The 18859-nt window shown below is 44.9% G+C and overlaps 2 protein-coding genes across 2 annotated transcripts in view; one reads left to right on the plus strand and one right to left on the minus strand.

Moving 5' to 3' along the window:
* LOC144136326 (ubiquitin-ribosomal protein eL40 fusion protein-like) overlaps nt 1-18859 on the plus strand; it is a 274921-nt gene that overhangs the window by 148412 nt on the left and 107650 nt on the right. The window lies entirely within an intron of this gene.
* LOC144136321 (26S proteasome regulatory subunit 6B) lies at nt 1001-18073 on the minus strand. Its single transcript, XM_077668565.1, has 8 exons — nt 17924-18073; nt 17240-17317; nt 15653-15986; nt 14469-14672; nt 10964-11131; nt 7317-7393; nt 3494-3718; nt 1001-1190 (listed from the first exon to the last, which is right to left on the minus strand). Exons 1-8 carry the CDS (start codon nt 17954-17956, stop codon nt 1077-1079), a joined length of 1233 nt encoding a protein of 410 aa, XP_077524691.1. The 5' UTR covers nt 17957-18073; the 3' UTR covers nt 1001-1076.

Consider the following 18859-nt stretch of genomic DNA (forward strand, 5'->3'; position numbering starts at 1 on the left):
TGAAATGCGACCACCATGGCCAGGATCGAACTCATGTCTTTCGGGCCAGCAGCCAAGCACCATATCCTTGGCCACCGCGGTGGCTTGCTTAGACAGTCACTCAGTGAAGTTGTACGCTGCTGTCTATGCTGGCCAGAACGTTATAAGCTATAAAAGAACAACCAGCAATAAGAAATATTGGCTGATATGACAGAACTTCCATTGTGACATTTGGCACATTCAAATGGAACTGCCAGTCTCCAGTGAACTCAACTGCAGTTTGCGATAACATGTAACATCGCCTGGCTGTGGTTTCAGTCAGAAATCTAGGCTTGACATTTGAAAGTGCCTTGGCAACAGGACCACAATATTCGACAAAAAATTAGAGGACGCTTAAGCTTCGCCTTTAAGAGTGGAACGTGACAGCGTGTTGCAGCACTGCCAGGGAGTCCACGGAACGGCATCGCCCGTTGCGGCGCTACACCTTGCCCATTAGACAAATCGCTCTGCTTCGTACGGTGAAGCAGACGCGCGGAGCGGCAAACCACGTAAAAGCGCTGCCAGGCGCCTTGCCAAAACGCGCAGGACTCGAGTTGCGGTCGTAGTTCGTCGGCACATCGTTCTCGACAAATCCGATGACACAGACGCCAGCATAGCTTCCGCGCCGAACGAACGGGCAGCAAGCCGCAAGCTTCGTGGTGAACGCGCTTTGGATGTGCGCTGCGTTGTTCGCCACTCACCGCATGATTTCTGCATGCCCGCATGGCCCCACTGCGCCCGAACGAGGCGAGCATGAGGCGCTGCCGTCGCGCGCTATCTGTTGGGGCAGTGGCGTACATTGCTAAAAGGAGGAGGATGAGGGATTTTTCGCTCACGTCCGATGCCGACAACACCGGCTTTTCTGCGACACGGGGCCCTTAACGCTCTCGCGTTAAAACTGGCCACCAAACAAGAAAACTGCATGCATGACCAGCTGCTCCTGGCACATTGAAAGCCGAGTGAATAGACTCGAGCAACAAGGTCAGTGTGGGGCACCCACCCCCTTTTTTTTTACTGCGGCACACTCAAGCCTACCCAATGTAACTATGTCAGCCGTGCTACTTGTAGAATTCGTGCTCAGACTCATCCTTCTTGATGTTGTTCTTGTAGCCCTTCTCAAAGTCCTTGGCCAACACCACGTACCGGTTCTCCCGCACAGCATGCATGCCGGCCTGCGCAGGGTGTGGGCGGGGCAAAACCACACAGATCAAAACTACGGGTAAGAATGGACATTGCCAGCCCAGTTTTCTATATTCAACCCCACAGGGACTGATCCTCTAATGAATAAGCAGAAGCGGTTTCACCACTTGTGTTACAAATAGCCATCAACAGGGCAACATGGTACACAATTCTGCAGCTTGCTCAGTCACTTCAGAGGCAGTAAAAAGGTGAGAACAGAGCGTTGAACATCAAATGCGCATTGGTGAACTGCAACGTTCCTTGTTTTTTCTAGTGAAAAACACTGGCTTAAAAATATCATAACATGCAATCCAGTCCTGTTGTGCACTGTTTTTACAAGTAAAAAAAAAAATGGTGACCTAAACTATTGCAACAGGCTAGGTTCCGAATGCACCGAGAAAGGACACAAGCAGTGTGCCAACAGTTTTGGCACCCCAACTGTTTGATGCAACTCAAGTGGCAAAAAATATGTACCACTACATCCTTGTGGGAATGCAAGTTGGGACATAAGTCCAATGTTATATTTCTCTGAACAAAAGTGAAGAATAATTTGCAGGTTTGCGAAACCGCTTGCTGCAGTTCTATAAGTGATGGCAATCCAATTTTTTGCTACAAGGTTATGCACAAGTCCAGTGAAGATGTGGCACAGCCACAAGTTGCAGTGCTAATTCCGAAGACTGCCTGCATGTTGCACAGAGCAGGAATATTAGTAGTTCCATTTATTTATTTAACTTCAAGAATACATGAAACTAGCAGAGCCCATTACTTTTGTTCATAATACAGATACTATATATTGTAACCTGCAGTTTATCATGAAATATTTCAAGCCTTTCATGCTTCTATGCTGCTGGTTTATTTGCACCAAAGCTTTGGGTGAAAAACACATGTGATTAATGCATGTCTGGTTTCTGCGGTACAAACTGAGAACCACCACTGCCTGCAAGACTGGTTCTTAAAAAAGCTATTTTTGCAAAGCATTTTTAGGATTTTCTTGACTGAAAAAGTAGGTTTTTCATAGTTTGGGGGGGAGACACCCGTTTAAATCTGCCCCTGCTAAGTGGTGACCAGTAGCTACTGTGGGGTCAGTATGCTGACGTGTTGCGAACACATCTCTGCGTACTGACACATCTCTGCTAGTAAGAAATGCTCCCGGTCGTCCAAGCTTCAGCCTACCTTAACTGAATCAAGCGAACTATATGGACCAAGATGCAGCAACATTATACTCTGCGACAACTTTTCTTGGCAATGGAGCAACATTTACAGAGCTAAAATATGGCCCCTCTTCCTACACAGCGCAATACAGTCCATAGTTGAAGTTAAGTTTGCTCTTAAAACACAGTACTATATTGATAATACATGTTAAAGCACATTTCTAACATAACTGCAAATTTTCAACATTACATGTACAAATGTTAGCGCAAAAATAAGAGACAATCACAAGAAAGGTGGACAAGACAGCGCGTTGTCTTGTCCACCTTTCTTGTGATTGTCTCTTATTTTTGCGCTAACATTTGTACATAGAACTATGCACCAACTAGCCCCGCAACAAGTGTTACTTCAACATTACAGAGTCATGGCAAAAAGAGTTTCTTTGATTACAAAATGTTTTTAAAAGTACATCGACTATAGATGGCGTCGGCTACACCAGTGACGGAACGAAGCAACTGTGTAGTGAGCAACGTGACAGGCGGCTGTCCTCCGGCCGAACTACTGGTGGAGTGACACAAGTTACAGACATTCCGCCCCTGTAAGCTTCCCTACATTTCCAAGAAAAGCTGTCACCGAGTGTACAAGACTTTATCACAGGAGCAGCACAAGGGAAAGTACAGTTTCCATGGCAGATGGTGAACAGGGCTGTGCAGTAAAACAGCTTTTCTGCTCTTGCCCAATAGGCACCTGAGCACAGATTTGGTGAGGCAGGTGCTCAAAAACATATTAGTTGCGTGATGTTTCATCTGGCTTGGAGAAAAAGCTCGCCGATGCTGCTTAACACGACATTCTACAGCAGTAGTTTGCTTAGATGGAAACGGTGCAAGCACTATTTCACAATGGTGCCCACAGTGGGCACCACAATTCTGAGAAACACTGCTCTGCGCATGCAGTAGTTTGCACTACTGCAAGAAGGGCATCATGCACAGTGCCGGCACACTCAGTACAGTGCCACTCATCATTCCTCCTCTCCTTGTGACTCGCACTCCTCCTTAGTGTTACACCAACATCAACGATGCCACAAAACTGGAAAACGTGCCCTTAACCAATGTCACAGTAGGGAAGAGAGTGTAAGAAGCAACTGTACCTCTTGGCATATAGCATTGATGTCGGCACCTGAGATGCGATCTGGCCGTGCCACATAGTCCTCTAGATCGAGCTCGTCGCTGAGGTTCATGCGGCCCGTGATAGTGGAGAAGATGAGGCGCTTCTGCCGACGGTCTGGCAGGGGGAACTCAATCTTGCGGTCCAGTCGGCCAGGACGCAACAGCGCGGGGTCCAGCGTGTCCGCGCGGTTTGTTGCCATTATTACCTGCACCAGTGCACACATGGCCAAATGTTACTGCCACTGCTGGCACATCAGGGCATCAAAGGTGTAGCACGCCATTTTCAACGAAGTCTTTGACGACAATTTTACAATCACCACAGTATTAAGGTGTGCACGTACAGCCATTTGGAATGAAGCACAACAGCAAATGGCAAAACAGCATGCATCAGAGTGTACAAAAGAAATAGGACATCGAACAAGCAACAGGCAAATATTAATTATGCTAAAAAATTATCACTGTGAAAATAAACAGTGACAGAAAAAGAACAGTGACAAAACATCATGGCAACAGAAAGCACCGTCACTGTCCTCAATTTAAGCTGAACCCTTCTCGTTAGCCTCCACATTTCTGCCCCACAGGCGAGTACCGGTAAGATACAGCTGTTATATACTTTTCTCTTGAGATAATGGTAAGCTGCCATTCAAGATCAGAGAGAACCTGCTAAATGTGCTCAAACTCATTCTTATTCTTCTAGTTATTCTCTCATACAGTATATACACACCCAATAAAATGTCATCCATCAAGGTTCAAGCATCTATCATTACTCTGAAGAAATGACTGTTGTACCTGTAGTAAAGCAGCATGCCAAAGTGACAAAACGACAAACTCTGAACTAGCCACCGCCAGTGGTCCACAGTTTCATTTGCTTACTGCTTGCCAACTCAGTTACTCAGAATGCTCAAAGCAAAAAAAAAAAGTAAATTTAAGTGCTGAACAGAACAGTACAAATGCGTTTTGCACAATTATGACCACTTCAAACATTGGTTAGCTTGAATGAAGCCACAACATGCACATTACACAGCTTATGCTAATTTAACTTCCTATGCAATGTATGTACCTTTCTTATGCATTAGTTCCACAGGAACTGCAATTGGATTTCTGCGGTCAGGCCTCAGGATTTTAAAAATTTTGTCCACAGAGAGATGTCACTTTTGTTGGGCTGCCTGCTACACAGCCAGTGTGATCCCGATTCGCATCCCAGTGTGTAGGAAACTGCAATGGCAATCAGTTGCTGCAACGTCCAGTCAGTGTGATTAGCAGCAAAGCACATGGAAAACTTTGGCCACGCTTGTCTGGCTGGAAGGACCGACCACTCACTGGCCGCTACCCCATTACTAGCCGCTAACTGTTACCAATGCCTGCTTTGGTATTGCAGACTGCAAGCTGCCTGCGCAGGCAGCAGTGCGCAGGTAGCGGAGTGCACTTGTGAGGCTCCGAATACTTTGCAAGAGATACGGCGCCTGGGTTAGGATACAGGCAGCAAAGGCGAGCGACATTCCCAAAGAAAGAGCATCTGCAACCAGGACAGTGACCACTTGCACACATTTCAGAAAGTTATGCGGCACTTCAAGCCAGAACAGAGCCTCCATTGAGTACATGCATTTACTTCAGCTTTCAGAATTACTGATTGGCACCCCGAGTTGTCTTTCAACTAATACGTATGAATACTACGTATATGCATACCTGCATGCATGCATGCACGTGCACGGCCTCTCAAACATCCTGAAATACCGCAAATCTCTGTTAACTTGAACTCGAATATTTGGACATATTGCCTAGAAAACCTGAGCACCGCTTAATGAGATAAAGAAACAGACATGACAGGACAGGTACTCACAGGTACGTGAGCACCTTTCCTATCGTCGTGTCTCCTCTATCCTGTTAGGTCACACTCAGTTGTCCAAGTCTAAAATGTACCATTTAACCCAAGAACCTGTGCCTCATACTGTACTCTGTAATAACTCCGAAAGGTACCATGAATTTGACACCGCTTATCCTGAAAAATTTTCGTGAAGATATTCGGATATCTCAAAATCTGAGGCGGATACCTCAAACCACAAAGTCTTTTAGTTTTTTCACATTGCAGCTTTCCATTATTTTCTGGCTAAACTGGTTTAACACATGTTGCACAATCAATCCATACTATCTTCCTCTTATGAGTGATGGAGGGACACTTGTGCCTGTTGCAGCCTGACAGTCGCACGCACTCTGTGCAGTGACCTGGACAGTCAATACAGTCCCCTGCATCACGTCGACACCGCTAGCGACATCCGCATGCCACACAAGTTAGATAGGCATGATCGCCATTGCCTACACTGGACTTGTTTGGATGTAACATGCTCTGCTTCCTACAGCAGTCCACTGTGCTCAACATGTAGCGTGCACAAGGACCTTGAGAACTTGGTCATAATCTGTAGCTGCAGCAATTTCACAACATCACATAGAATACTGAAAACTTCTTTGGGTCTCCAACAGGACTGTACCCTGTGCCTGGTGCATGTCTTTGGTCCCTGGCATGATGCAGTTTAGCTTCAGCGCTACATAGAATGAAAGCAGTGTTAAATTTTTTTTACAAGAGTCTGATACATGCCCTCTAAAAATCGTGTGTGTGTGTGCATGTGTTTGTGTGCACACGTGTGCGCCCGCCAGATGGACTACCAGGCAAACATCTTCTGTAATCATTAAAGTACGACTCCTGCTCCCATAACACCATTTGGCATCTTTTTTTGCTCTGCTATTTTGTCATTGCGCTGCGCAGTCACTCTGGTGTTCATTTACATTTGCATAAAGAAGTCCATACCAGATATATCGAATTACTGTTTGTATTGAAACAGTCAGATCATCCCCTTGAAAACTCCATGCAAAAGTATAGCACTGTTGTTTGTCCTAATCGAACTACCATTCACTAGAACATTCGACACATTAAATGGTGTGCTGAACCCTTGCAAGTGGCACTTCTAACAGCGCTCTGCGATCACTTTTCGCGTGCAGAGACAGGTCGGCACGTGACGAGATGAACATGAGGTGTGCTTGAGGGTAGCCTTCAGTCTTTTGTACTCATTTTCCTGGCAACACTCTTGTCATGGCGGCATTCGGTGCACAGCTTGTCATGAGGTAAAGCCAATCTAAATGCCTGAAGCCCAGTGGTGGGGCTTGCCTGGCGTGCTTCACTGCCAAAGGCGTAGCAGACACCAACTGTACCTTTACCTTAATTTTAAGGAGAGATTATTCTCTTTATTTAGTGCACTGGCAATAGGATTCGGCTAGTTTCAAAGCACTGTCCGCTGTGGTCTCAATGCGAAGCAGGCTAGGCCCAGTGATGCTTAGTGAGCAGTGTGCTGCCAGCATGCTGGCAGACAGCATGTCACTACAGGAAGCATCGCTAGCATGGGTGCAACGTATTCTTGCTTCTAGGATGCAGATAAGCTTATCTACTGCCATTTTTATATATTGAATTACTGATATATTAAACTATTTCATGATCCCCTACGAGTTTGATATATCTGGGATCGACTGCACTGCTGTCCTGCATAGAAAGAAAATGTAAGAGCGAGTACATTAAAAAGAATCAACATACCCCAACTGGTATGTGTAATAACAAAATCGATATATATAGCTCAACAAATGGCTCACAAATTCCACATGCGTTACCTCATGCAGTGACCTGTGCTGTCACTGTGCTGTTTTTTCACTGTGCTATTTTTTTGTTGCCCAATTTTCTGTGTGCTACTTTGATGTGCGTTGTTTTGTCATGGTAGCGGTTGGCACCACCAATGGCCATAGCAGGCCCCACCTACCTACCTTGACATTGGTTGTTTGATCAAAGCCATCCATCTGGTTCAGCAGCTCCAGCAGGATCCGCTGCACTTCTCGATCCGCTGAGAGAAAAACAATTTTACCACACCAGTTATTCCGCATGTCAAGGGCACTTCAAGCAGGTAGCCAAGCAGTCAGCCAGCAAAGAATTATAAAGTCCACTTTGGTACCGTGAAATGAGGCAGCATGCGTGCTGCTACGCTTTATCCACAGAAGACCACTACACTAAGGACAAACTGAGGTCAGCCTGCATCGAAAGATTATTGCATTCTAATGACAAAATCCCTCCTTTCATTGAAAACGGAGCTTCAATAAGCTAAAAAGAAAGCCGCAAAATCAAATAGAGGTGTCGCCACGTGTGACCGTTTTTTAAAGCAAAGTGTACTGTGTTGAGACAGTTTTTGTAAGCAGATGCCCGAAGCTATGCAACACTGCCATTCACTTGCCAACAGTTATCACATAACCCTTTTCGGTATGGACGTCGCAAGTTTGAATCGAGAAGGAAATTTTTAAATCCAATTTCATCAGTAATAAACGAGTCTTTTGCTGCTGGACAACAGTCAACATAGCCAGAAAGAATCAATTTTTACTAAGAATAAAAGTTGGTCGCAGTTGTCCTCGGTGTCTTTTTAAGGGCAGAGCCAGGGTTTCGTGAAAAGGAGTGCCTGATCTACTAGAGCCAGCTGGTGGTCCAGAAAGAGGTCAAGCCCTATAGGAGCAAGAAGGAAGATGGGAGAAATAAGCAAAGTAATGGCAGCACTACACAAGTACCACATTTACACGAACATAATGCAAGTCAGTTCATCGGCTTTAGATTGCATCTTGCATTATATTCAGAACCAAGGTAAGAATATAATGAAATTTTAATTTTTCTCTCTGCTTAGCAAAGCTACAGCGATCAAGCCCTATAGGAGCAAGAAGGAAGATGGGAGAAATAAGCAAAGTAATGGCAGCACTACACAAGTACCACATTTACACGAACATAATGCAAGTCAGTTCATCGGCTTTAGATTGCATCTTGCATTATATTCAGAACCAAGGTAAGAATATAATGAAATTTTAATTTTTCTCTCTGCTTAGCAAAGCTACAGCGACCTTCAGTATCGGACTCGCGAGCTGCTAGGAAAAGCTAACTTTACAACCACCTTGGTTGTAAAGCGTGGAAAGAAGGCAGCACGGGCTGTTGAGAAAGAGAAGGCGCCGAAAGGGTTGAGTGGAGTAGAAAAAAAAAGAAGGGCAAATGGGCACAAGACTGGGCAGCATTAAACACGAAGCAGCGGCGGCATGGCAGTGACAGTGGCTACTGCTGCAAGAAACTGCGTACGCTGACGCACACAAGGGTTTGCTATTCTCAATAATGCCACGCCCATTTCTTAAATGCTGCCTCTCAAATATTACTGACGTATCTATTGCTACTATAATTCTGTGTGCCGTCTCCGTTTTTTTTCGGGCACTCAGCCATAGCGGGCTTGAAGAGGCCGAGATCACGTTAGAATAGCAGTAATTTTTTTTTTTTTAAATGCAGTCCCCCCTCACTCGCGTTACATTTGTGATCGTGTTATATATGTGTAAATATGTTACAGAGTAGAATCTCAATGATACCGTCACAGCTGATATGACTTTCAGTATGATACAAACTCATGAAATTGCACGGCTGAATTACAAACACTGTACAATGCACGAAACTTTGGGTGTTTCAAACACTCTCCTGTTATACAAATACGGGTGCTTAGCCAAGGGTGTACTCACTGTGACAGCCACATTCCACCATGCACGTTCACCTTGTGAATCGGCCAGCCAGCCAACCAACACAGGTGTTTCACACGCTGTTTACCCTCTCAGCCCGTCTGACGTCCCCTCATCATGGTGATGCAAGCTCATACACTTTGCTGCCATTGGCTGAGCTGTTACAGATACTAGCACAATACTCTTATTCAATCACAGCCCTTCCAAGAAGGCAACAAACATTATGCATGTCTTTTTCACCATTCAGCTGCAGTCAGTTGCTCAGATAGCACTATCATCATCAGTGTAAGAGCACAGCCAAGAAAATGTGCGTAAAAGGAGCGCAGGAGGTGAAGGTATCAAGCTGTAGCCTGCTCTACATCTGGACACTACTGCGACTGCACACACTGCCTACACATTGCCAATGCGGCAATCGCCAGTCGCAAAGTACACGTCTGCGAGCACTGGGCAGTGAAAACATTTCCGCTGTTGTCCCAGCCCACATGAATATATGAAACGGAACGCAAGCAGGACAACCCAAGCATGAACACAAAGGCACAACAATATCAGCTACTGGACAGCAAATACAGGAAGGATCCATTAACACTTCCGTGCCTTAAAACTGGAAATCGACTGTGCTCACTAACATTGGACTCATATTAGGTTTTTTAGGCTGCTACAGACAGCAGCGACATGCAATGATATTCTTATTTGCCTATTTAGACGCTACTGGTCTTTTAGACAAACTCCAAATTGTCCGAAAACTTGATCACCCCGCAGTACATGCACAGAACTTGACTTCGGTCTCATCCAAAGAAGCCATCATGCAGTGAACTACTGTGCTATAACCCTCTTCAATGACTGCACTTTTTTCTAGCACCCTTCTTCCATCTTTACTCCCAAACTCCCTCCCCTATGCAGAGTAGCATGTCAGCGAATATTCATGCCGGCTAAAATTCTCTTTTTCATTAAAGAGCTCTTTCCCTATCTCTTTTTTCCCTGAACCAAGACATAGCTCATTTCGTACTGTCAGTGCATGCATGCAGGTTCAGTTCCGCAAGCATCAACATTGTTCAGGAAAACTCATCAGCCCAGTTTATACCTCAAAAATTCCCTGCAGTTGACCCTGCAAAAAAAAAAAAAAGTTTCCAGCCAAAAAATAATTTCCATGAATCAATTTCTCATGCCTCAGCATGCGGATTCCATCCGTTTACTGATACAAATTTCAAATAATAAGAATATATATTTTTCAACTCCACATGATTCGTATCATCAACGCTGCAGCAGTGTACTGTACCAGCCCTATTGCACCAGCTTCAAAGCCTGGGCTCTGCGTAACAATAAGCCATTCAAGGTGCAGCAATTAAAGCAAGCTTCCCAAAAAAACCTTTACAATGCCAATTAAGGATGGCTTCCTTTTTAATCTGGGCAATAAATAGCCCAAGTGCTGTTCAGTGGCCTGAACATCCGTGCTGTTCAGTGGCCTGAACATCCACTGAAGCTTTTAGGAGTCACTCCTCTGCAGCCACCTCCAAAACTAAAGCCACAAACTTCCACTGCTGCATTTTCTTGCTGCCTTCCATTGTCTCTTTTTGTAAAACATTGTTCACTGTTACGTTTACACCTACTCCTATAACTAGCGCATATGTGTGCTTCCTCAGCAACTAAATGTATGGAGACTCCCGATGCACTTTTATACAAAGAACTCACAGCAAAAAATAGAACTGAGTGACTGGCCCCACAAGAGCACAGAAATAACTGAAATTCATTTGGCACACCTCTTTATACTAGCTTCATGACTACAAAAAAGAAAAAAAAAAGCCAGCCCATTCAGAGACTGCCAATGACAGTGCACACTGACATGAAACCAGATAGCTTATGGCTTGGGAAGCCTGTGAAGAGCGCACCTCCGGTCTGTGCATCGAAACGCTTGGTGGCGATGGCGTCGATCTCGTCAATAAAGATGATGGCAGGCGCGTTCTCCTTGGCCAGACGAAAGACATCCCGCACCATACGGGGACCCTCCCCCAGGTACTTCTGCACAAACTCCGAGCCCACTACCCGGATGAAGGCCGCTGCAAGAGAGACAGAATGATGCATCACCCGCTGACACCAATGCGCATCCAATCCATCAGATTTATCGCGATGCGCTCTGCAAAGGGTCCCCTGCAAGAAGTGGCTACAATCAGTTTGAAAGGACCTAAATATATAATTGTGGCACTGCACATAATACTCTGCCACTGATAACATTAAGAAGGTTACATAATCTGGCTTCATGACTGAACATCACTGTGTAGTCATGCCTTGGGGGGGGGGGCGGGGGGCGGGGGGGGGGGGGGGGGGGGGGGTCTTCAAAACTTTTTTACTAATCAAGTCGTAACTATCAAATATTCAGAGAACACATATTTTTACATGCTAATTTCAAATATTTCATTTAATGTTATGTAAAACAAGCACTTTTGCACTTATGTAATAATATTATGCAACTTTTATCGAGAGCTTTCAAAAAATTTTGCTGCATAAAACTTGCTAATATGCCTGCCACTGATTTCTTTATATCAAGGTATGCAATAAGGCTAAAATTATCATCCTACCCATCGCAGAAGTTGAGTCATTTGAAGTTGTCACTTCAGAAACAGGAGCACAATTTTTTTTTTTTTTTCCTTCCATAGTTATGAAGCTCTCAGGTTAGCTTAGATTCGAGGATTTTGTTATATTCACAGAATACAACGACAACGCATAATGAAAAAAAAGAAGCATGCAGGTAGCGCCCTCATGAAACACCAACAAAAGATGGCACTGTAGCCGTTCCTATCTGTAGCTGATGTCAATAAAAGCACACACGAGCACTGGCTGGCAATTTAACCTTGCTTTCTCTTTGTTTGGTGGCATGGGCACATTCCGTGGCAGTGCATATTTTTCGCACCTGATTTTTTACAGACACCATGGCATCAAGCAGATGGTGACATTATAGTGCCGCCTCCAAGTGAAAAGTTGTGCTCACTGCAGAGCACTCTTCAAATCTGCAAGCCGGATGGGATGTCGGCTAGACAAGAAGAATGTTTGCTGTTGGAGGGGGCAGCGTGATGAACTTTTTGCTTGCACCGCAATGAGGAAAGCTTTAACAGGCCCGACGAACTGGCAGAGTTCATGAAATCGCGGAGGTAAGCGGCACTTTTAGTGCCCACAGAAGTGCTATAGGCCAAAGCTAGAGGGCTGGAAAGAGAGCAAGGCATTCCACGGGACCAGTGAAATGCATGAGCCAACTCCAACAAGCCACACCAAGCGCGCATCGCTAGGAGTTGTAACTAGCTGGATCGCTGCAGCCTGGGATGACATCCCGAAAAGCTTGGTTGTGCGCTCATTCCAAAACTGCAGCATTTCCAATGCGCTCGATGGCATACAATATTGCACACTGTATGAAAAGGACAGTGATAAGGAGGTCAGCGATGACGAGGACGAGCGAGCGAGAGCAGGTCTGTGGAAATAAATGCTGTTTGCGTGCTGTACCTGCGGTCATTCTCAACAGTTTTTTTCATCGGGCTTTCACTTGAGGAAAGTTTTCTTTTTTTTCTTTTATCTGACCTTCAATTTTCGGGTGCCTGCTTAGAATCGTGGCCGGCCTAGATTCGAGTAAAAATGGTACTATTACATAAAATGGCAAGGATTAGGCGTAGTAGGTGGCTCATGGTGGTTTGACGCGTTTAACTTTCCATAGAATGAGAAGACGACACAAAAACACAGAGCGTGAACTTACAACTGGTTTTAATGGAGGAAACGGGTGATCGTTTATACACGAGACACGAGTGTCATAAGTGGCACACGAAGAAATGAGAGAACATATCGATATCAGCAATCGTAAACAGATCCACAAAACTAAACACACTCATCGCAATAGCCTATGCAGGTCAACTTTCTTCTCGGACAACGACGACGACACACTGCTGATACACCTTTCGGCACCGGCGGATTTGATTTCAAAAGCTTCTGCAATCTCTCTTTCTATTTTGTTATTGGAATGTGAAATGATTGTAGTTCTTTCAAACAGAGGCTTGCATTCTTTGCAGCGATGACAATGCGTCGCCAGCTTTCCTGAATGCGTGATGGAGTTACAGTTGTTAGCGTGCTCACTTAGCCTTTTGTTTATGCAGCGGCCTGTTTGGCCAACATACTTCATTCTTCAATGGCAGCTACGCTAAACACCACGTGATTTAAAGGTCCAATAGAAACGCTCGAAATAGGCGCCGAAAACATGTTTTTTTATTATTTACAGCCAAAATACGAAATGGCAGGAGGTGCTGTCTGCGAGAAAAAGGCTTACTCTACCTCTCCAAGCAAACGGCAATGGCGGGCAGTGCCGCGTTCTCGAGAGGCAGACGCTCGAAAGTTGACGATGTGCGCGGAAAGTTGCAGTTTCTCAAGCCACCGTGGCTCAATAAAATGGATCTTTTACTAACTTCGCATTTGAATTTCGCCTTGATTTTTGGGGGAATGTAGCTGAATGCCCAAAGATAATTTAAAGTCAAAAACCCGAAACTGAAAAATTTTGCGAAAAACTCGCTTTTTCGACGCGCATCTCCCCTTAATAAGCAATTACCAGACAGAAAATCATGCTTAGTCTGCATCCATGAATGTCCTTCACAACCTAAAATTCCAACTTTAAAAGAGTATAGACACTTAATTTTGGTGGCATGTTTTCTTTACAATGATGCAAAAACATTACTATGCACGAATCACCATGTTATATTCGCTTAAAACAGCTAAATAATTTATAATCAAATTTTTTCCGTGATGCTGTTTCGGTTTCAACAGCTGTACAATGGATGTAACATCAAAGAGCATTTTTGTGTCACGTGAGGCATGAAAAAAACGTCCATATAATTTCTGCTTCATTGTTTTCACTCCTGTGCTGAAGCCAGCCTTCCTCAAGAGCCGGAATGACAATGAATGTGGAAGCAGTGATTACGTTGCAGTTTTTTCATGTCTCACGTGACCTGTAAGCACAAGTTGATGTCACAGTCTTCATTTGGCTGTTGAAACCGAAACCGAAACAGCATGAGAAAGAAATGAGATTATAAATTATTTAGCAGTCATAGGAGAATACCAGGTAGTAATCCATGAATAATAATGTCTTACACATCATTGCAAACAAGAAAACAAGCATCCAAAAGTTAGGTGTCTATACTCCTTTAAAGCACAGTTTGCATGCCATAGGCTTGGAAATTCAGTAAGCACAGTGAGAAGCCATTAAACATTGTGAAACGCACATTGTCAACAGACTGGAGGCTGAAAAAAAACATGGCAAGCACACTTATGTTGGCACGAGATGCAGTGATCAGACTAAGCAGCATTACACCGTGGTTGCTTATAACATCGATGTGGCTGCATGCAATCTGAGAGTGGCACACGCACCAGTGGTGTGGTGGGCAACAGCCTTGGCCAGCATGGTCTTTCCACAGCCAGGTGGGCCATACATGAGCACTCCCCGGGGTGGGTCAATGCCAATCTGCTTGTACAGCTCAAAGTGCGTCAAGGGTAGCTCCACTGCCTCCCGGATCTCCTGCTTCTGGATGTCCAGGCCACCAATGTCCGCATACTTGATGTCAGGCTTCTCGTCTGCACCACAATAGAGGCATTTCGCAAAACACAGCAGCTGTGAAATGGCCATGAGCTTCGCCTGCATGTGATGGTACTAGCAATATCCCGTGATAGCAACATTTTGTAATATAATAGTGCAATACAGATGACAGACCTCTCCTGTGTTTCTCATTCTTACCTGTCATCATTATTGTGCTGTTCACATAAAATATGTGTCATCTAGCTGACCCAAGGTGCTTTCCTCGTGCGTTAGTTTGACTGGTTTCTCTGCATCTGGCCAAATTTTGACACTTGCGAACACAAAAACTGGCAGGTGAATGACAGCACTGGGATTCAACCCCAACACCTCTCACACAACACGAGGCCAATTCTCTAACAGTAGGTTGTTGCCACTGTTAGTTGGCAGACTTCCTTCAGTGTCAGGAAAAGACACTGGCAGCCCACGGACAGCACAACAAACACCCAAGTAACACGTAGATAAGGCATGCTACAGCCACACACGCCGACTGATATGACAAGAAAGCAAAGGAAATACACCATGGTATGTGTCAGGGGCAGAAGTATCATCCCCAATGGCACAGCAAGAGATTTTTGAAAGACAAGAATGGTGCCAGAAGAGGGAAAGCCTCAAAAGCTGTGAAAGAGACTTTTGGCTCCTTACAACCCCTGTGGCACTAACTACTTTGTAAAAAATTTTCGAGAAGGATAATTATGAGGCAGTACCCTTTTATGCCCAAAAAACATTTTGAAACTTTGCAGAGAAAGCTGCAGGGGCCCAACAAGGATAACAATGCTCATGTACAAGTCAACACACATGAGAGGCCCTCTTATTTTTACCAGAAATCTTTGGAAGCTGTCTTTTCACAAGGAAAGCAGCATGCAAATTAATCACATGTCCTTGTCTGATGTCATGCTGTTTTACTGCCCACGTTCTGCCTGACAGCCTCGGCTGTCCCAAAAGTAAATGGCTACAAAATGGCAGAGCGAGGCATGCCAACCTGCTCGCAGCATGGAGATGGAGCTGTCTGCCTCTGGAGGCAGCACGTCGACCAAGGCATTGCTATGCTTGTGGAGGGCTACTGAAGCACTAGGTTTGAGCAGCTCCCGATCCAGAGTGGACAGGATGCGGACGTAGTAGTTGGAGCCCGTCGTGGAGCCCACGATGCCCGTGTGTGGGTCCACAGCCTCCAGGAACTGGCCGATAACGAGGGGTACGCTTTGGATTCGCTTCACCTCCTCCTGGGCATGCAGGTACTCCTTCTTCAGATTGCGCTGTTCATCTTTGATGTACTCTTCCTGTACAGCCAGAAACTCCAGCTGTCGCTCTAGCTTCTGCACCAGGCCACCAGGGTTCAGAAAAGAAGAGAGATAAAGGCATCAAGCACAGACTGCTCATTAACAACTGCTTATTCCAGCTACAACACTATCATCATGAGATAACAAAAAAAGCTCCACACAGAAATGCACTGCAATAACTTTCATTCAGCATCCAGAAAAAAGAAGCACATGCACATATCATGACTGCTCTGTTTTATAATCGCTAACGAGTACAGTAAATCTCAACAATGAGGCCAAGGTTGGAAAATTTTGGGATGATGCATTAGTTGATAAAAACTGGCCAAAACTGCACTCTTACGTGTCAAGTTTCTGTACGAAGCAAATGCATCATTGGGCAGTAAATAGCAGATGCGAACTAGACAAGCCACCAGGCAGGTGACAGTGCACTGACAAGTTAGACACAAAAAATAGTACTACACTAGCTTGTTCTTTGCAGAGTCTACATCACAGAGCTGCATAACCATAGCTCTCATCTCAAACTGCCACTGCAAGTGTAAATTTTTTCAGCACCACAGGCAAATCCCCCAAAGATGATGAGCTTTTATGGCGCAAGGGCAGCTTTGGCCAAAGAGCACAATGGCACAAGTTGTTTTCTTCTACACAAGGTAGAGTCATGAGTTTGTGTTGCTGCTTTAGTGTGCTTTCAAGCTTCACCGAAGATATTATGCACAAGTTTTTGCTTTCCACAGTTAATTTTTTTACCACAATATGCATCCCCTGTCCTCAGGTCACAAGTCATACTGCTGAACTGTTTTTATGGAACCTGCTGGGAATGTGCAATAGTTTCTTTTCGGAGATCACTTCGAATAAAATTTCAATTGTCAGTTAGTTCTTCTCACATCCTTTTGTTTTCTAGTTTCGTCTCTGAGCTCTGCACTATATGTCTGTCTCAAGGTATCATTAACTAGCCCAAAATTTTATTTTGCTATTTTTTTCTTTCCGACTGAGGTACCTAGTATAGATGTGCATATACAAAGAAGAAACAGACAGCACCAACAACATGAGCAATACTGTAGCAAAATGTTTCAAAGTATTGTGAAATATAGCAGAAAACCTCTAAAAAGGTTTGATGTGTCAGTTCTTTCCACTATTCGTTCTCAATAAGATGTGCTCAACTTGTTCAGAATCATACACAACCTGAAGCCTTGAATCATACTGCAGCACAACTCTTTTTACTTCTCAAAGCTCGGAGGAGGCAAGCAAGCCTCATCTACTCGCTAAATAAAGTACGAACGACTTGAACGCACCTTATATTTGATGTAAAAGTCTTCAGCATCGTGTTCGTCCGAGCCAGTCAGCTTCGGCTCCAAGTTTAGTACTTCTTCCTGTGTGTGAAGCAAACAAGGTATGCACTGCAATGAGCTACTCGAAATCATTTGCTCAGAATTTGCTACGCACACACTGGATGTAGCATTTTCTTTTTTAATCAATAAAGGTAAGTTCGCTCTAGACTCTTGAGCAGATCTGCAACTAACCCAGGCCAGCAAGTGGTTTTGGTAGGTTTGGCGGAAAAAAGAGGAGCGGAACATTTTAGCCTTACCGGGGCGAAGGCGTGAAAGTGATGCTTATACCACTTTACAGCAGCACAAGCCAGCCAATAAAATAATGTAGCGTTCGGCACAACAGAAGTCAGTCGCTGGCCGCTCAGCTGACAAGTGACCCAAGTTTAGAGGAGTCGTCGAAGAAAGGTAACATGCGACATGGTATTACACGAAATCACTTTAGGCACTGCACAGCTTCACGCGAAGCAATAAGAATTATAAATAAATGTTTTCCTGAAACGCCCAGTCACGCAAAACTGACGCCGGGCTCCGTGTAAGCAAAACTAAAGGCTAGCAACGAACGCGAGCGTACGCGAAGCTCAGTGCCATGTGGTGTTGCCACCAGGACTGACGCACAACGCGAGGCGAGTAACAGAATAGATCGCTTACTTTTTCATTCGTGACGACGCCAATTTCATCCATTTTAGACACGACAACGAGTCAGCAGTCCGCGCGATTCAGAAACAGTCCGCAAGTCATTTAAAACACAATGGCGCCAGACTGGCCAGTGTCTGCAGACTGTGCCATGATGCCCCCAGTGCCCCCGTGCTCCGCAGGGCTAGCAGACATTGGTAATAAGTTTAAGGATTCGGCAAAACTATCGATTATTAGCAATATTTTCTAACTTTCGTTTTACTACCAATAATTTTATGTCTGCTAAACTTGGGGATATCACATAATTATTGCGACGAGCCACAGAAACGACGACGTAGGAGCCAGCGCCGAGACGTGGACAAGCGCGTACTTGAAATTGAAATTTATTGCCGCATATTCAACACTGGAATGTAGGAGCAGCTGCCAACACATGCTCGTAGAACTAGAGAAAGCTGAGATACGAAGCCCCTCACGCTGCTCGATGGTATTCAAAATGAAACAAAAACTAACCTTCTTGAAGTTTGAAAATATGACGTCACTTGATTTGCGCGCCGCTGCAACCAAACTTTCTGCAATACAGTAATAGAAGGCTCGCACATAGCCGCAAAGAGTTCACGGAATGACAGATCGTTTAAATATGGTTCAAGCCCACACTTGCTACAGTGCAAGCCGGTAATGCCCATCTGATTGCCAGCAAACAAGCGCTTGTCCATGTGCCCTTTCTTCGGCTGTTGTCCGGGGTGTCCTTTCTGAGTCACTTGTTGCTCTACAAATTCTATCGTGCACAGAACCACAACGCCACAAATGACAGATGCTCAAAAGCATAAAGTTTCAAGTATGGCTCAAAAGCGTTGTGCCATGCTAGCCACCTTAGCAGTGCCTTGGAGCAAAAATCCCAATTCCAATCCAATCCGATTCGGGCTAGGTAGCCGGAGCGAGCGCGCGAACTCT

This window comes from Amblyomma americanum, chromosome 6, assembly GCF_052857255.1.
Source record: "Amblyomma americanum isolate KBUSLIRL-KWMA chromosome 6, ASM5285725v1, whole genome shotgun sequence".
Taxonomy (NCBI): Eukaryota; Metazoa; Arthropoda; class Arachnida; order Ixodida; family Ixodidae; genus Amblyomma; species Amblyomma americanum.

Bases quoted from the DNA above. Each gene is read 5' to 3' on its own strand.
- LOC144136321 (XM_077668565.1), bottom strand. From the start codon at position 17,956: ATGGATGAAATTGGCGTCGTCACGAATGAAAAA. The intron at 15,987-17,239 runs GTGCGTTCAAGT...GGCCTGGTGCAG, and splicing joins ACTTTTACATCAAATATAAG to AAGCTAGAGCGACAGCTGGA. The intron at 3,719-7,316 runs GTAGGTAGGTGG...GCACTGGTGCAG, and splicing joins ATCAAACAACCAATGTCAAG to GTAATAATGGCAACAAACCG.